General features: G+C 31.2%; 1 protein-coding gene across 1 annotated transcript; it reads left to right on the top strand.

The window, feature by feature from the left end:
• The first annotated feature begins 220 nt into the window (after window positions 1-220).
• Window positions 221-18,976, top strand: LOC129802636 (organic solute transporter alpha-like protein). The gene is made up of 6 exons (XM_055848607.1): window positions 221-308; window positions 8,070-8,329; window positions 11,307-11,413; window positions 14,042-14,264; window positions 15,155-15,407; window positions 15,480-18,976. The coding sequence occupies exons 2-6, from the start codon at window positions 8,093-8,095 to the stop codon at window positions 15,587-15,589; spliced, it is 930 nt and encodes a 309-aa protein (XP_055704582.1). The 5' UTR covers window positions 221-308; window positions 8,070-8,092; the 3' UTR covers window positions 15,590-18,976.
• The last annotated feature ends 411 nt before the right edge of the window (window positions 18,977-19,387 follow it).

The raw sequence follows: 19,387 nt of genomic DNA, 5'->3' as shown, positions 1-19,387 counted from the left end.
TTCTATAGCCTGAATATTAGTATGATAGAAAATATCCTAAATTTTATATAAAATTTTTCCCTCTAAAAAAAAATATTGTGCTTCTCTACCAGTCCTTGGCCGTATTACCTACTATTCCCCTAGCAATTTTGTTTCGGGTGCGGCCGCTTCAGCTCCCACTCATCGCCGAAAGTCCGCGTGTTTCTTGGCAAGTAAGTTGAGCCGTGTAGCGCGATGCGCCAGTCTGATCTGCACATTCGGTCCGAGAATGTGCTTTTTGGCGCGCAACCTCCTTGCCTGTGGTACATTAACCTTCACCTGAGCAACAGGTAAAAAAAAGACGCGACTTCTTTGCAAAAATTGCCGTGAATATTGAGGTGAATTGTTACGCTCCACGTGAAATTTCATCAATCATCTCGTCACTTTGGCGCGCTTTCTTGTGCTCCGATTCACCTCTGTGACTTTTATTTCTTGGTGCAAAAAGCCCCCTCTCATTTCGTCTTTTGTCTATTATTCTTCAGGGGGTGTTGTGAAAATTCACCTGTTGATGGTTGTTATTTTTTGGGGGGACTTTCACTGTATCCAATTTGCAACTGAAATTGAGGTTGACTTTTATTTTTTTTTTGCTGTTCCAAGTTGGTGAATTCGACGCATTTCTGTGTTTAAAGAGTGACTAAAAGAGGCAATTCTATATTGAGAAATTATATACTAAATGGGAAATTCATAAGATAAAAAAGTGATAAAAAGTTATTATGTGATCGATAGTTTTTACATGATTCTTTTTACTGAAATGTGTGAAACAATTTTACATGATTTTTAGATTGCTAAAAAAATCAGGGGGTTAGTAGTTCAAAAAATTTATATTGTTTAGTGAAAAAGAGAGGAAAAAGTTTAGTGTGAAATTGAGCACAAAATTGACATTGGTTTTGCTGCCAAAATTATTCAATCCCTCTAGAGACGCTCCCAGAAGTAATTTTGTAATGAAATTAATTGGGTTGTAACCATTATTATCGATTAGTTGTCGCGTGAAAGAAGTTTCTTGTTATAAATATTTGAAGCAACTCAATGTGACAAAATTAACTCTTTCTTTGCGACGGAATACTTCGAAACCTTTAGCGATTTTTATATTGATTTCCCTCTCGAAAGATCAATTGCCATAAAAAGACGATGACACAGTTTCAGTACATGGCCTCCAAAAGCATAAAACACTCACTTTATGGGTGGATTTGTTGACCCCTCGACTATAAACTTCAATAAATGAAAATTGTGTGAGAAAAAAGTGAAATTATTGCCGTTCGTGCATTCATCCAAGTGTTATTTCTTTTAAAGAATTTCACACTCATCTTTTCAGTATTACTTAATATTATTGCCAGCATAAATGTGTAACAATCTCCTTTTTTGAAGAAACTCTTGCAACTTTAAGAAAAACCAGTCAGTAGAGCGGCAAATTAATCGTGGGGGATGACCGTGAAATATATTCTGGGTTTCGATTCTGGGAGAGAAAAATGAATAGAAGTCTCTGAAATATAATTTATCATGAGTGAGAGAGAGAGATGCTCATTATCTTAATTTATGTAATCTTCTCAAATGAAAACGAAACATTTGCATGTGATTAAGTGATGGTCTCCCTAGCCTATTCGCTGGGTTCCATGTGAGGTTCACAATCTCAGAGTTAAAAAAAAAAACCATTCATTCATACAAAAAAGAAGTCATATGATGTCATATTGAGATGAAAAGGCACAAATTATAGATCTTCCTCTTCGATTTAAGTGTAATTTATGGGGCTACAGCCACCCTACCGGAACCGTAGAACCATCAGATGGAAGTCTTTCATGTCTAGGCATTGACGTCAAATGTTTTTAGATTTAAAGAGTTCACCTTAAATTTACATATTGCAATCTTTACAAATCGCACCATTTCTTGCGAAACATGGCGAAACTAATAAAAAGAGATAAAGGTTGGACTCGGATGACTATGAGAAAAACTGAACACTTACTATTAGCAAAAAATCTTTGCGATTATAAAAATAAGTAGGGTAGAGTCATCTCTCATGGTTCGTTTAAGGTTTTCGTCCTTTTTCACTGAATAATATGAAATTTTTATTAATATTTCTATTCAATCACTGAGAGAAATCCGAAAAAGTTAAAATAACATTCCGGAAATGTTAATTTTACCCTGCAGTATTGATCCAAAATCGGTGTAAATATTACCCTTTTTAGGTGTATAAGGGGTTAAAATCACCCTATTTTCATGTTAATTTCACCCTTAAAAAGGTGTATAATTAACATTAAAAAATGTTGATATATTTTTATACCTAAAAAGTGTTAAAGTTATGAGGAAAAAATTTTAATCGCACCCTATTTTTTCTCAGTGATGATACTTTTCGCTATACTTAGAGGGAAGTGGGGCAGGGCACCCTTAAATTGGGTCAGTTTTTGAAATTTGTTTTTTTTTTTCTCAAATTTTTAATTGATATTTAGCCTTATCTTAACGTATTTTACCTTCACAATTGATCTGTTGGCTAAATTAAACTATATTAAGGTTCAGTTTTATTGAAAAATAGAAGATAACAGATCCATTTTAAAGCTGCCCTAATTCAAATATGACTCACTTCCTCCGAAACAATATCGAAAAAAGTCAACCCCCCCCCCCCCCGAAAAAAATGTCGTCGTTCTAGCTGTCAAATTCGAAACTCTAGATTATTTTTTAAATCGTTTAATACCTAATCGTTTAATACCTAATGGCTCCGGTGCGTCTTTCAGATCAGGGAAATTTCATAAAGTCAAAATTCACAATCCTTTCGCTTTTAAAAACTTTGTATCTGTTCTACTATTTTGCACTCTTCTTCTTTTAAATATCACACCAAATTAAATTTAGTTTAATCCAGTTTTGAGTACGAAAGAGTGAGATAGACATGCAAAACGTGTGAGAAGGAAAAGTATATGAATTTCGATTCCATGAAATTTTACCGATCTAAAAGTTGTGCTGGAGACATAACAATTTTCCAATTTGAAAAATTAATAAGAATAACATAAAATTCAATTTAATAAAAAAGTAAATTTATTTTGATTTTAATACTTCCGGAACACTGTTTAGATCAAAAAGCAATCCTGAAGTCGAAATTTTTTGCTTTAATTTCTATCCCGTCCTTTCAAATCTTAAAATAGATTGAACTAAATTGGATTTGTTGTAATATTTAAAAGAAGAAGAGGATAAGCAGATGAAAAATCTTTGAAAAAGAGATGTGAGTTTTGACTTCATGAAATTTTCCTGATCTAAGGGATGTATCAGAGGCTTAAGTATATTACTTTCAGTTTTAGTTGTTTTTTTTTATTTGCATAGAGTTTTAGATTTCTTTAGGTGTTTGCCAAAATAATCATAATTATTTAAACGGAAAAGTATTTTTTGTCACTTTTTGTTATATTTCACATTCCGATTTTTTTACTCAGTCTTTTCTGCTGATATTTTTGAATCCACAATTTCTTTATATTTCAAAAAAGATATTTTTAGAATTAGATTCTCGAGGTCTTCTATTTTTTTGGGTTTCTTTCCATCCTCATTCAGATTAAATGGTTTTTGTGAAAATTGCAAAGTTGCGCTTCATAGAAAAAAAAGGGTGGTAAAGCATTCCTGGCTTTGGTAAGTTCTCGAACTCGTGGCAATATTGTTATACCTCAAAGTCAAAAGTATTTTCGCATGACTTACCTTTTACCGATTCTCAACTTATTTGAACTACTTCACAAATTACTCAAAAGATCGGAAAAAAGGATTAATAAAATTGATTTTCAGATAAAAATTAGTTACCGGCTATGCACAAGTATATTCGATTCAGAACCAATTGCAACTAGATCATAATTATCGGAATTTCCAATACCTTTCCAACGAACCCAAACATGAAACCATTCTGATGACATATTCGCTCTCTAGAACTTTTTAAGCCTTTGACCTCGAAAAATCGCTATTAGGAATAATTCAATGGTATATTTGTATAAGGACGAAATGTCCGCCTGGGAAAGCAATCCCAAAAATATGGTTTTGGAGAGAAAGTAAAAAAAAACTCGATATTTCAGACTTCCAAAATTCAACCAAAATACGACTCTTTAGAGAAGAATAAGGAGTCAAAATATATTCGACTCCTTTGTATTATAATATATATCTACTACTAATGTCGATTATATATACTGTTCTTCCTGTGGAGTTCGAATATTGGAGTTCGAGTATTGTAACAAAATTGAATTTGTAACTGTATCTTTTTTAATAGAAGGAAACTTTTCATATTAATAAAAAACATATTTAGCTCTTATATAATATTTTTCAAAAGTATTGTTACCTAAAGGCTATACTCGTGACCTGGGGCGATCATTTTTTATTTAAATTTGAAAATTAGTACATCAGTTACTGAGAATTTTGTTAAAAAGAATTAATTTTTTTGCGAGATGGCCAATAGTTATGCAACCACCCTACATCACAGTTAATCTTATCACAAAGATTTTGTTTTATTAATTCTTTAAAATACAACTCTGTTGAGTGCTTGAGTTTATTTTACAGGGTTTACTATATGACTCACTTCAAGTTATATGAGCTTAGGATGATTAACGGATTTGTTACCAGATAGAAAATTCTAAGACAAAAATGCTAATTTTAATGACAAAAAAAGAGAAGTTACGATTAACTTTTTTCGTCATAACGGTAATAGTTTTAGGTATAAAGATATACCAACTTTTTTTTTCATATTATTTTTCACCTTTTAAGGGTAAAATTTACATGAAAAAGGATAACTTTAACCCCTAATACACCTATAAGAGGTAATATTTACACTGATTTCGGATAAATACTGTAGCGTAAACTTAACATTTCCGTAATGTTACTATACCACTTTCGGATTTCTAAATGGAAATATTTTTAATTAAAACTTATATCAATATGAATGGATTTTCGATTTATTTGGAGCATGTAGTATCAGATAATAATAGGATTGTGACATCGTAAATACATTTAAAAAAATAGTAACTGTTATTAAAGAAAAATTGAGTATTCCCATTATGAGTTGTGAAAAATTTCTATTTGGAGTAATTTCTGAATTAGGCTATTGTATTCTCTATTTTTCTTGTTTTTTTTCTTATTTTTAGACTTTTGATCCCACAAAACAAAGTATCACGAGTAAATGGTAGCCACAGAAAAAATAACAATAAATTTTAAAGCTCTTATGAGATTAGTGATGGTTGGAGTTGGAGTTACGCATTGTAAGTTTTTACGAGCCTTATAAAGCAATTCAATTAATAATGAAAGGTGAATCCTTAGGTGAATCCTCTCAAAAGTTAAAGGGATTAAGTTTATGTTACTACATTAGTTTGCAATGCATGAAAGAAACGTGGATTATGTTACATAAACTTGTACTTATTACATAGTATGAATTACTTGGTGTTAACGTGTATATACTTTGAATAAGTATATACAAATTGATATCAAAAGGATAAAGCTTCCTCAATAAACTTGTATGCACTGAAAGTGAAGTGTTCTCGTAAATTTTCCCAATATTACTTCCTGCTACGTGATATAGTCAGAATATTTTGTAAGTCATGCTATATTTATGTACTTATGCAATGTCTCTAGCATATTATGCTTTGTTATTAAATATTTACTGCAATATTTGAAGCCATTATATTATGTAGAAGTATAAAAATTACATTTTATGATTTAGTGTGCAAAATACATTTTTATCTCTCTTAATAAATTTGAATATTCTGAAATCCTCGATTGTGCTTTTAGGTTTATATTTTACTAATATTCACTAATTTAACTACAAGCACCACTGTAATATATTTTTATTGTTTTTATTGAATGCAAAATATATGATTGTATTTTAAAATTAAAAGAATATATGTTATTTTTCATCAATATACTTTTGCTAGATTTAATGATATGCAAAACAATATTTTACTTCTCATACCAACTTTGAAATAATAAAGAATTCTAATACCGCTATATCCAAAATTATTGGAAAATAAAGTAAAAGTAAAATATGCAGGAGGAAAAAATATAATTTTATAAAATTAAATTTGAATTTTAAATTCAGGGGAACTGTTGCCTGTATCAGATTGGCTTTAATAAGTACCCTTTGGCATTATAATTGCATAGAAATGTGTTATGTATGGACCAATACCTGAAATTAATTTATTGTTTGAGCTCAAAGAGGCAACAACATGTAATAATCCTTTTACCTTGAGTTGCATTCACTTTTCCTCTTTCTCTATCCAATTTGATAAAACTTTAGGAATACAAAGTTTTGAGAATAAAGGACGTTTTAGTTTTTGTCCGTCGCTTGTAAGTTCTAGAAATTGAACGATAAGAGATAGTAGAGATAGTATTAACTTTAAGTCGTCATGGACCCTACAATGATTCTATATATCATCAATATATTAACTTTGATTTTAAAATACATTTTAAAGATAGTCTGGAAAAAGAAAGATTCAACTATAATGAGTCTTTAAAAAAGTGTCCTAATCCCCTCATTGATTTAATCATTAGGAATCTCCAAATCTAAGGCTTAAAGAATTTTAAAAATAGAATATTAATCATAATATTAATAATAAGTTAATATAATTTTATAATATTACCATAAAATATTTTTTATTAGATCAACGTTTCACAGTCAAAACCTGAACCGTTTCTAACAAATTACCATTAACTAATTTACGATTTGTTTTTATAATTAAAAACAGAAATTAAACATTTTGAGTTGAATTAAATTTAATTTGTAACAATGAAGAGGGGAAAAAGTGTATTACAATTTGCGAAGTGATCGTCATTACGAGTTCTGTACAGAGTTTCGTAAGTTTATTTTGCGAAGCAATTTAATGAAAAAAAAACAACTTCTGGAACCGCTTTTGAGTTTTTGTGTTAGATATAAACTCGGTAATTTCACGCATCATCTCCATTCCTTCACTCCTTTTCCTATACTTCGTTTTTAATTTTGGATTTGTTTTATTTTTTAATTTCCAAATACTATCCTTTTATAGTCCTATAAAATGTTTTTAAAACAAACCACAAACAGTATCATAAATTTCACGAAAAAAGACTTTTAAAGTAATTAAGTTAATTAATTCAAATAACTTATCTTTTAATTTGTTCAAGATTTTTTTTTAATAAATTTTTATGAGGTTGAAACATAGCTTCTGAACTTTGAAACTATTCTTTCTCGTTAAGAGAGGTCACAACTTTAGAATAAAGCACTTTAGGAAAAGAATTCTAGAAATAAGGGAAGAGCACCCCGGATCGGAATGTTAAGAGACATTCTCGATAATTAGTTGAAAATATAAGCCTCAAAATACTATTTGGTATTTTTGTGCATGCTAATTGGTATATTAGTGATCCATTTAACTATATCTGTGTATTTGAATTTTTAATTTTTACAATAAATTAATAAAATTTAGGTGTAATTGCAAACTTGCAATCTGTACCTCGGATCGTCACAAATTCAATCAGGTGTCTCACGGAAATTTGATTTTATAAATCAAATCAGAGCTAATGCTGTGCATTCTTGTAAGAGTTAATTGGTAAAAAGTAGCTAATAATTTTTAAAAAATTATTTGATTTGGAGCAACAATACGGTAATAACCTGACGATCCGAGGAACACTGCCGATCGCTGGTACTCTTCCCTTATATTGCTTCAGGAAGTTTATTCTAAATCAACCATCAATCATTTAGAACATTTATATTCTATCTTTAAATCTCGAAATGATTTAACTGAAGCTACTAATTTGTCCGTGATCTTGAGAAAAATATCTTAACTGGAAAAACGTTTCATGGCAATGAGACACAAACAGATATCCCGGAAAATTTCCTTGATCTTTCGTAACCTCATTCTCATTCGATGACTGAACCTTTCTTTATTTCTGGGTCAAACATTGATCGTAAAATTTCTCTGTTCATATTTTTCGTTTTTTGCTTCTCGTGGGATTTGTGCACATGTTCAGTTGCAACTCGTGACAGGCAGACAATCATCAAGGCAATTATTTACCAATCATTGGATCGATTGTGGATGAAGTTGCATCATCGCAGTCTAATTGCGTTTTAATTTTCCTTGCAGAAGACGCAAAAGAGGACTCAAACATGAATTCAACGGATTTTGAAGTCGTTGAGAATATTGAGGAGTGCTCAAACAATGCCATTCCGTCCTTCTATGAGTACATTATGGCCATGACGCCACTCTTGATGGGACTAACAGCAGCTGGAGGATTTCTCTTTCTCATCACACTCATGATTTACTACAGAAACCTGAATAAACTCGTACGGAGGACACCTAAAGACTTTCTAGCTAGGACACTCCTGCTCTGTGGCATTTATCAAGTAAGTGAAATTGAAACAAAGGAAAGGCCAAGGGAAAGGCTCTAAAATTGTAAAATTGCTTCTTACCAACAATTAACTTCTTTGATGTACCAACATTAATTTCACAAGGTGTGGCACTGGTTCCCTATAAACGAAAATCCTAGCTTTGTAGTAAATTCACTGTGTAGCCAACATTATTTGTGGAAAAATATCTTGACTATAATAAGTTATATTTTATTTAGGGGAAACTCAAAATCTCAGTAAAAGGAAAATAATATTTGAAGTTAAGTTTAAATATTTTTAAAATATTTCAACTCTTTGTTTTAACCGCACAATAATTTTTTCATAATCACATATTTGTGAAACTGATGTTACGTAAAGTTTTTTAGAAATTAAAAATGAAGCGTCATTAGAGTTGGTGGTCGAAAGATCTTCCGGTTTGAAATTGCTGTTCCATAACAGGCAAGATAATCAAAATCGATTAAAATATCTAAAGTTAGTAGGGGAAAGTGACCATGCTTGATACGATCCAAGCTTGATAATATCTATTTTTTTCCTATGTTAATCAATAGTTATGACTCATTGCAATATATTTCAATAGCTGGTGCTAAGCCTCACATTTCCTAAAAAAATTAGGATCCTAGCTCTTTTTTCCTAGTTTCAGGAAGCAAAAATCAAAAATAGGCCCAAAACTGTAATTTCGATACATGATATTTCATAAGTATTTCTTAATTAATGTCGCTGTTCAGGAAAACTACTATCATAGGCACATAGAGGGGTCATCAGTACTAATATTTATGTAAAATTATTTTTACTTGGTGGACACTGTTTTTGTGGGTGGTGACAAATTCATAAATTCTACTTGTGTCCATCCTATATTTTAAGAAGGGTCCATGAATGATAATTTTAATGTGGCAACTATATCATTAGATGTGATTATTTCATAATTACACATATTGCAATCCGCCAATTTTATCGACAATTGACATAATCTTCAACCCTGTTGCCTGAATTTTAAGGTTGCAGAGTGACTTTTTCATGGACTAAAAGTGAAAAAATGGTTTTCGCTAGCGCCCTAATGTCATAAAAACATGGCTTAGAAAAATTACATAAAAGTGATTTTAAAACTAATAACCAGTCGTACAAACGATTTAAGCAGATAGATTAGAGTTCCGTCTAAATATTGATGTGCAATTTTTTGTATCCGGTGAATTTTTTGCTGTGAAAATGGGCCTCCGAATTGTCGAATCAATTATTATACAGGAAGGCCCCGGACCCAACTTGTATAAAAATCGCCACTGAATTTCCCTTTTCTTCTTGAGGAAAATCTGAGGATTTCCAGGAACTATTTGAGGTTGAATTATGAACCTAATAAGTGAGACATTTTTTTGTCATATTGGAAGATCGCTTCGGTTTGTGTGTTAATTAGAAAAAAATTACAAACCTTGGACATCATTTTACAGTATCAAGCATGGTCACTTTCCCCTAATATACTAAACTACAGAATAGCAGACTATGCTTGAACGTCCGGACCGGTCCGGACCCATCCATTTACAAAAATGTTTCTATTTTTTTATTATTTGAATTCGAAAATTCGAAATTCAAAACCGATTCATTCACATTCGGATTTATTGAGACGTTTTGAAACTTCCAATCAGACTGCATAATTTTCGAATCTGGAACTAGAGTTATGGCTTCTACATCCTTGAGGAATTTATGTCCATATTGAAACAAATTGAATACTCTTGTGTAGGTAAAACTTGCAAATATTGACATAAATTTCTCTAGTGTGCATTGTAGTAGAGTAAACGGTAAGAAATACCGACGTCTAAGTATAAGTCAGTTCTTAAGATGAAAAAATATCTGTAAGTCCACTGTAAATATAGGGAATATTTTTCAGAAATTTGCTCATCAGATTGAGTCGTCATTAAAAGGCTTCATTTTATTTCGAAATTTAGTTCGAATTTTTCGAACATTAACAACATTTTGTGTATTTAGAGTGCATTGGTGAAGAAGTAAGTTACCTTTCAGCCAAGACACTTTTAGACGATGAAACTGTGTCTTTACTATGCTTCGCTTCGGTTATAAGAGGAGTGTCTCGGATTACGGAGAGTTTGGTGTGTTGTACGAGATAATTGGTATTAATAATGGCTAAATTTCTAGAAATATCAACCTTTGACTGTATATGATATGCGAACTTAATTTTAATATTAAGACATAAGGGAGTTTCTTTAGATATTTTCCAACCATAAGTGCAAAGTAACGTACACCGCATACGTTTACTGATAGAGCTGCTGTGCCTTGAGGTATTCTTCCTCTCTCTTTCATTCATTACTCTTATTTAATTGCCAATTTATTCTAATGCACCCTCATCAGTGTGTAATCGATCACAGCCCACCCAGAGTATCGTGTCTCAGGAGCATCATCAGAACTCCCTTACATGTTAATTATTAAATGGCCAGCTAATTGGTCACTAAAAGCGCAACCTTATATGAAATTCTCACCCGTTGTGATTTTCATTTTAAAGTTTTTTTTGCGGAATAATTACGTAAAATATTTCGGCAGGAAATACTTGAAATTCTCAATCCCTCACTGACCGCACAAATGTTGGACAAATCTACTGATAAAATTGGACGCAGAGGGAGGTTCGGCAGAAAGCCAGATAATTTGAGACAAACAGTTCTATTTTGCACCTGACACGAATACATCATCATCATGCAATGGCTCGAATGCCAATGACTTTGAACTTGAAATTTAATTTTCGTCAATGGTTATGTACTTCCTCAAAACGCTATCAAATATTCTGTCTGCATAGTTAACAACATCCGAGATTTAGTCTCATATCTCGCATATCTTGACATTGCGTGAGATCAGCAAACGTTGAGATGAGAGATTAAGCTTTCGCTCATGTTGATTAAATCCTTGCCACTATTCTCAATTCCATCGTAAAAACTAATCTTCCAGGGTTAATCAGTGAATCTGTTTGTGTCTCTTGCAGATTGTGTCAGCTGCTGCTTTTGTGTCAATCCTCGTTCCGAGAGCCATCCTTCTCTGTGACACTGTGGCCCATTTGACTTTCGCCTTCTGCACCTATCAATTAATTTGGTGAGTGAAGCCAAAAGTCCCCCGAAAATCGATCAAGCGACTATTTTTTGATCAGAGGAAGTGTAGAGTTGGAAATATGCTAGATAAAGGATTTCTGTGACTTTATTTGTCTTGTTAGGATTGAATAAATGTTTTTTTTTCTATTTAAATAGAACACATTTTTCGGATTTTAAGGCCTCTACACATTGGGGACAATTTTCGCCGAATATAGCATTTTTGACAGAATTTTGATATTGCTATCTAGAGCACTACAGGCAATTTTCTTCAAAAATGCAGTTTTTAACAATAATTGCTTCCAATGTGTAGAGGACTTTAGGTGAATTTTTTCTTGAATGCTTACGAAAAAAAAATTATTAAAAAAAGCGTTTTAAAAGAATTCAGGAATGAAATATAATATTATACTTTTATCGAAACTTTCACCGTAAATCGAAACTAGTTGAGACACACACTATAAAAGTTAAACGTTTGGTCTATTTTAAAATGTTTACACTTAAGTTAACAAAACATGGAAAAGTAGGGTGAAATGGGGCACTTTTGAACTAGGACGCTTTTAAAATAGAGGTCGATCTCCCATTTTTAATCGAAACTCGACCTTACTATGATATTATTTAGCTCAACAAACCTTTCGTGAAGCTCAATTCAATTGTGATAAGGCTCAATTCTATTTTAAAATACGGATAAAGAGCTGTATTTCAAAGGTGCCCCACTTACCCCTAGTATCTAGGCCTGATTTAAGTCGCTTTGGTGTGTGTCTTAACTAACCATTTTTCTATTTCGAACGATTAATGTGCATGGCCCCTTATGGTCTCTACACACTAGTAGAATTTTCTTTAAAAAAAAAAACCTTTATAAAGAAAATTTCCCCTATCCTTGTAGGCAGAAACGTCAGATTTTTTTTTTTAAAAGGCCATTTTTGATAAAAATTGCTTATAGTGTGTAGACACCATTAGGCCCTTTACGCACTAGAGAAAATCACATCCGTATAAGCAAGCTTACGCCTGTATAGGAAAAACTGTCAAATATGAATTTTCCTAGTGTGCAGAGGACATTAGATTCACAATACTTTGAAAAATTAAGAATCAAAATTTTGAAATTATAATGGATTCTTCATATCTCTGGATAAATTTAGGTAATTAGTTTGATATTCCAAATTGACTTTAACCTTGAAAACCTACTATTGCGACACATTTTTGGTGTGTAAAATGGATCGGATTTCTTCGGTTCAAATCAGATTGCAAAATAAATTTGACATTTTAAGCAACCAATAAAGAACTTCGAATTCTTTGGCATCAATTTTTCGAAATATGACATGAATAGTCAAAATTGAAAGTTTTTGGGGTTAAGATTTGTTATGTTTTTTTTATTAGGTTTTTTGGAATTATACTTGGAATTACATAATAATAAAGTAAGAATTTTAGTTACAGATGTAAATAATCTTTCTTTTTAATGTCAGAGTTTAAAATTTGCAATTTGTAATACAAAAAAAATCGTTTGTACTTTGAAAATTTTAGCGCTGTTTTTAGAATTTAGGTTAAGTTTGATTGATCATAGTTTTGTGCTGGACACACTTACGACTTGGCAATTTAAGGGCGAATGGGACACCGAAGACCGAAAACCAAAAACCATTTTTTCTGATTATACAAAGAACATGATAACTTTTTATTGTCAAAAAAAAAATGTTTTTGTTTTTCGGGCATCGGTTTCCTACATATTCTTAAAGGGTTAAGCCAAGAGACTGCTTAACGTAATTATAATCAAATATTAGACTACATTCCCATCGGTTTCCCACTAAGCCGTCTCTCGCCTCAAGCCGTAAGTCTATCTAGTGTATTATATTTTCAAACAATGTGTGAGATTTTTAATAATTGGCCTTATGCAGTCAAGTGTGCTAATCCGGGCGCTTCGCTATCTGGATCGTTATGACTAATCCACTTAAAATAATATTTATATTTTTATTTCCGTAATTTAGTCACTACAGTAACATAATATAGCTATTCAACTTTGAGAAAAAGCAAAAATAATATTTTTATCCATTAAATAAGTAAAAATTAAAAATTTTCTAGCAGTGATATTATAGCTATTGGCAGCTAGTTGATTGAAAACATTTATTGTTTTTTCTTTGTGGAAAAAGTATTTTAAATCCAAAAGTTTAATTAAAAGTGAATATACGAAAAGGCGACCCAGTTAGTGCATGTTGACTTATTTCAGTATTATCATTATTTTATAAATTTTCTTTAATATTTTTGATATTTTTTTTATATTATGTTTTTGAATGAAACACTGAATAATTCTATGGATTTAGAAGAAGTAAAAAAGAATTTCATCAGTCCAAAAACAAGCGTTTAAGTAGCACTCTTCGGAAAACGATCCAGTTACCCCACCTTACTATAGTTTGTATGGCTGAGGACATAAAAAAAATTAAAGGAAAAAATGTATTATTAAAATGTTTTTGTTCATTAAGAGAATAATGAAAAAAATTCTAACAAAAAATCCTTTAATAATCCAAAATTCAATAATATTTAAATTTTTATGAATCTAGAAAATGAACCAACTCTGAATGGATGTTTTGCTGTAAATTTTAGTACTGACCTTCCACACACTCATCCTACATTATTCTTCTTCCGACAGCCTATTTATAGACTACGCTGGTGGAGAGACTAACTTTGTAAAACAAGCCAATACCGATGCTTTTTCCCTGCGGACGCCGCCCTGTTGTTGCTGCTGCTGTTGCTTGCGTCCTGGACCACCCTCCAAGTCTACATTTCTTCTTATTCGGACACTCGTACTGCAGTTTCCAATTGTCCAGGGAGTCCTATTCATCACACTCAATGTCCTCTTTATTGAAGACGACGTAAGTTGATCTCTTAATTTAAGAGTATAACCAATCACGCGGAAAGTGATAATTTATGACGATCACATTATGGGCAACTCTAATTATTTTGCTTGAAATTATGATCTTTTGACTCGTAAATAACAAAATGAAAAAAAAATCAGACAATTTTTAATTATTGGAGTCAGTCAGGCACAATAAAAAGATAGGAAGACGAATTGAAAGAAAAAAATTCCTTGATTATCTTCGGATTTTAAGGTAATTAGAAGTCATTAGCTGTTTCGAATTTTCGTCTTATTGAAAAACACTGACTTTCTACATTGAAATGTTAATTGAAAAGTCACAAAAAGTTGAGTCATTGATCTCATTAACATGAATTATATTGCTGAAAAAAATGGCATAAGACTGTTTCTTTCGAGTGAAGAAAAATAAGTGAGGTTATGTCAATCCTAACCTGAGAAAAATTAAGGTTTATTTAAACAGACGGAAAACTCCTCAAAAATTCTTTTCGTTTGCATGAATTTATCACTAATTTAGCAATTAGAGTGATAAATAAAAGATTTTAGTAAGTTGTTTGGGGATTCCTCTGAGCATTTCAAAAAGAAATAATTATAATGCTTTTATCACACCTTTCAGATCCGGAATATTTCTTGAAATCACAGTTTACATTCTTTTTCAAACGTTTTGTATACGTCTAATCCATTTTATGGCTCTCAAATTAATTTTAAACCATTTAATCTTGATTTTTTTTCTAATGGTAAAAAAATAAAGAATAGTGCGAAAGTGGAATAGACCATGAATAACGTTTGAGAAAGAAAGATATGCGAATTTTGATTTCATGATATTTTTCCAGATCGAAAAGATGTGCCGGACCCATAACTCTTGAATCTAATTTTTCTTTCTTTATCTAGCAACTTTATAGTCGAGTCTTCTTGTACTTCCTACCGTTCATCATTACATCCATTCTTTTATGCATCTGGGCACTAAATATGATCGTTCGCATGATGGCGCCCAATTTTCCAGATCTTCGCATCCGACCCAAGTACTTTGCACTTCAATTTGTACTTATGATGACCAAGATACAACCAGGAATAGGGAATGCGATTGTTTCTAGTATAGCCTTTCCCTGTTGGTATCCACTAACTCCATCTCTGTACAAAAACAGTAAGTAAATTTGTAGATAATCCCAATCAGTTAATCCAGAATTTGTTAATAAATTGTCTTCATTATCTTCAGTCATCGTGCAGATTGTGATCCTCACACAAATGGTCATCCTGTCTATATGGTCACAGAAACTGTACAGGACGCCTAGCAAGAGCACTATGAAACTCAATGCCCTCTCATGAGGACTTCGTTTTGGCTGAACAGGCCAAGATAACAGTATTATAGAATGTTGTAGTCAGGATTAGAAGAGGATGCTTGAGAAAAATCAGGTATTTTAGTTGAATTTATTAAAATAGAACATACATAGAGAGTCTTATGGATTTTGTGCTGGAATATTATTACTGAGGGATAAACATTGAGTTTTCCGAGAAAAATACTTTAATTTCTTGGAACAAGAATTTCTAAATATTTCTTGGATAATTTGGATAACAGGAACTTCTTAACAGGTTTCCTGTTATTCAAATCGCAATTTTAAATTATTCAGCACGAAATTCATTTTCTCAAAAATAGTGATCATCCAGTGTTGACTGCTAGAGATTTTATATTGTAAAACTATTCCCTTAATTCTGAGATAGATAAAGTTTAAAATTATTAATTTGAATATTTATGCCTCAGTTTCTGAAATGCTTTTTAGATCGCAAAATTTTCGTGAGATCTAAATTGTCGTATTCAAACCTAAATTGAATTTAAGTTGTATTGGCTCCGGCACACCTTTTAGATCAGTAAAATTTCACGAAAGCAAAATTTACATCCCTTTCCTTCTAAAAAGTTTTGCATATGTCTATCCTGCTCTCTGACACTTCGAATTTGAGCTAAATTAAATTTGTTGTAATGTTTAAAATAAGAAGAAGAGTGCAAAACAGTGAGATAGACATATACAATAGTTTTGAGAAAGAAAGGGGTGCGAATTTCGACTTCATAAAATTTTCCTGATCTAAAAGGTATGCTGGAACCATAAGTGAAGTCGTATAGCACGTAATCTTCTTTAAAAATAGAGTGAGATAGATATATGCAGTATGTTCGAGATAAAAAAGAGTTGAAATTTTGATGCCATGAAAGTTTTCGATCAAGAAAACCGTGCTAAAATTTTGGCACCTGCTTAATTTGAAGCGATACTCACGATCAAAATGGTGATTATTCAAAATCTGTGAAATGTTGTTTAGACATTTTAAATTAGAGTATCATGTTAATTTTCAGAAATACTTATATTTAGCATAATAAAGCAAAAAATAACTAATTATTTTGCTTGAATTTGCTTTAATTTACATGCACTACAAAACAAATTAAAACGATTATCGTATGTAATGAGAGTAACACGATTTTATTGTAGTTTTCCAAAGAATATCGCAGCTGATATAAATTTTTCATTTGAAAATTAAAATTTCGTAGTTAAATTCCAAAACCTTTAACTTACAACAAAACAAAAATATGAAAAATTCAATCGATAATCGTTTTAATATTCAACAAAAAAAGTTGTTATTACAAACAATAAATCGTTGAACAATGATTTTTTCGCAATAATCGTTAGAGATATTGATACGATAAGCGTATAAATCCCATTTTGATACACGTAGTAATTGGTTTCACATTATCGTTTTGATTTTGAGAATAAAACTAAAGAATATTCAGAAAATTCAATTCGTTTTAGTTTAATTCATTTTACTTAAAACGAAAACGAGCGAAATGCTCGAACTCGTGATTTAGATGCTATACCTCAAAAGTACTTTCGCATCATTTACCGTTTACAGGTACTCAACCGATTTGAATCGATTTATAAATCACTCAATAGATTTTACAAAATAGTTTAAAGAATAATAAAAATTATATTCGAACAAAAATTACTTATCGGTAAATAACCGGTTCATTACCGGTTCACAACCGATTTGAACCGACTTATAAATCACTCAAAATATTTCCCAAAATACACCTCAGGAGTAATTTAATTGAATTTCGTATAAAAATTATTTATCGGTTATGAACTGGTTCATTACCGATTTAAAACCGATTGGAACCGGTTCAGTTTTGTCGGACATTCCAAGACCTTTCCAACAAGCCCAAACATGACCCATTCGCTTGATATATGCGCTTAGTGTCTTTTTAATCTTTGACTTTGAAAAACAGTTATTAGGAATGATTCAACGCTATTTTTGTCTAAGGACGAAATGTCCGCCTGGGTAATCATGGTTAATCATGGTAAACATGGTTTTGGAGGGGAAGGGAAGGGGTGGGGCATGTTAACGATCCTTGGGTTGACTTATAGGGGGGTCCCCCTTAGGTCTCAAGTCGCTATCTCTAACCATTTGGCCTCTAGAGTTGATGACAGCCGGATGGACATACGGACAAACAGCGTGACGCCAAAAAACTCGAACCTTCAGATTTCGAAAATTCTACCAAAATACGACTTCTTGGGGGGTAAGGAGTTGAAATATAACTCAAAATCTAGGGATTTATTATACTGCTCTCTCCGAAGTTCGAGCAGTAAAAATTAATTTTCAGAGCAATTTGGCGCTTTAAATCAGGCAATACACATCAACTTAAAAAGTTCGATTTAAAGATCTAAGTTTTACATATTTGTCATATTACTGAGGGGTATAATTTACGATAAAACCTTTTTGTTTATATTATAAAAATAACTAATGAGATTGTAAAAAATCCCAGCTAAAATGTCGTGAAATTTATCTACTAAATGGGAATATCTCTTTATTAATTTTTAAGATAAATGTGTAATGTCACAAACACGAATGACGCTTTGGATTTATTTATTTTTTTAATTTCATTTTTTTTTAATATTCATATATTTAAAATTTCCAAAGGTTTTCTAAATTAATTTAAAAATTGAAGAGAACCCAAAACAGCTTGACTTTTAATTTTTTTACTTTGTGACTTATTTGACTTGAGGCTTAAAGTTCTTTATTGAAGGATATGAATCAACCTTTATGAACTGATTTATCTCAGAATTGAGGGGGATTAAAAAAACTCCTAAAGCAAACAAAATTCAGAATTTTTCGAAGTTTTTGAAATGCTTTTTTTATGTTTTCTTAAAAAAACCATTCATATTTAAAAAAAATATGTAATATTAAAAATGAAAGTAGAAGAAAGTTAAATTAAAAATATTTTTTCAAGGTTTTAAACGCAATTTCTCTAAAATAAAATTTCTAGCTAGACCTAAAGTGTACTTATAAAAATACTTATACTACTGGAAAATGTTCCTCTCGAATATCTAAAAAAAAAGAACTCTAAAAAATGTACTTTAAGTGAAAATGCTTTATAAATCACAAAAATTACAAATTTTCCCGTAAATTTTAGTAATGAAAGAACAAATTAATTATCTTTATCACTTAAAAATCTCAAAAAAAGCAAAACGTGAAAAATGTACTATAATTTTGTATTAGTGTTTAGGATTTAAGTAGATCGCTCTATTTGTAACAATTGAAAAACATTCTGTATAGAAACATATTTTGAGTGTTTTTTAATGCAATATGGCCTCTAAAAAAGACATAAATGAATGTGATTGTACATAGAATAAAACATTATTAGTGATATTAAACGAATTATTAGCTGAATAATAATTTTTAAGTGTTTTTTTAATACTCTTTTTTCTCCATTTCCTGCTCAGTTTCACGCAAAAAAGCTTTAACTCCTTGCCAAATTGTTTTACAGAGATCAATAAAAAATTATTATCCTTTCAAAATTGCATCTGAAATCATATTCATGTTCTAACAAATTTTTTATATACCATTTTATTGAATTTTCCTGCTTTGTGGCGTGTAACTTGATCTATAAAATTGCAAACAATTTGAAATTCACGTCATTTTGTACCTCAAAAAAAGGCAAATTTAATTAAAAACAGGTCAATTTCATGCTGAAATTTTGCATTTTCGCGGCTTCATGACATTTTTCCGGCTTCGTGGGTGCGTGAAAGAGCGCACAGGTTGGATTTTTGCACCACCTGAGTGATTTTTCTCCATAAAAAGTTAGAA

The sequence above is a fragment of the Phlebotomus papatasi genome, chromosome 2, assembly GCF_024763615.1.
Source record: "Phlebotomus papatasi isolate M1 chromosome 2, Ppap_2.1, whole genome shotgun sequence".
NCBI classification, from domain to species: domain Eukaryota; kingdom Metazoa; phylum Arthropoda; class Insecta; order Diptera; family Psychodidae; genus Phlebotomus; species Phlebotomus papatasi.
The sequence above is the reverse complement of the archived record's forward strand: the minus strand, read 5'-3'. Positions and strand labels throughout refer to the sequence as shown.

Excerpts from the sequence above, each read along its gene's own strand:
- LOC129802636 (XM_055848607.1), top strand. The coding sequence starts at position 8,093 with ATGAATTCAACGGATTTTGAAGTCGTTGAGAATATTGAGGAGTGCTCA. Across the intron at positions 11,414-14,041 it reads TGCACCTATCAATTAATTTG|CCTATTTATAGACTACGCTG; the intron begins GTGAGTGAAGCC and ends TTCTTCCGACAG. Across the intron at positions 14,265-15,154 it reads TCCTCTTTATTGAAGACGAC|CAACTTTATAGTCGAGTCTT; the intron begins GTAAGTTGATCT and ends TTCTTTATCTAG.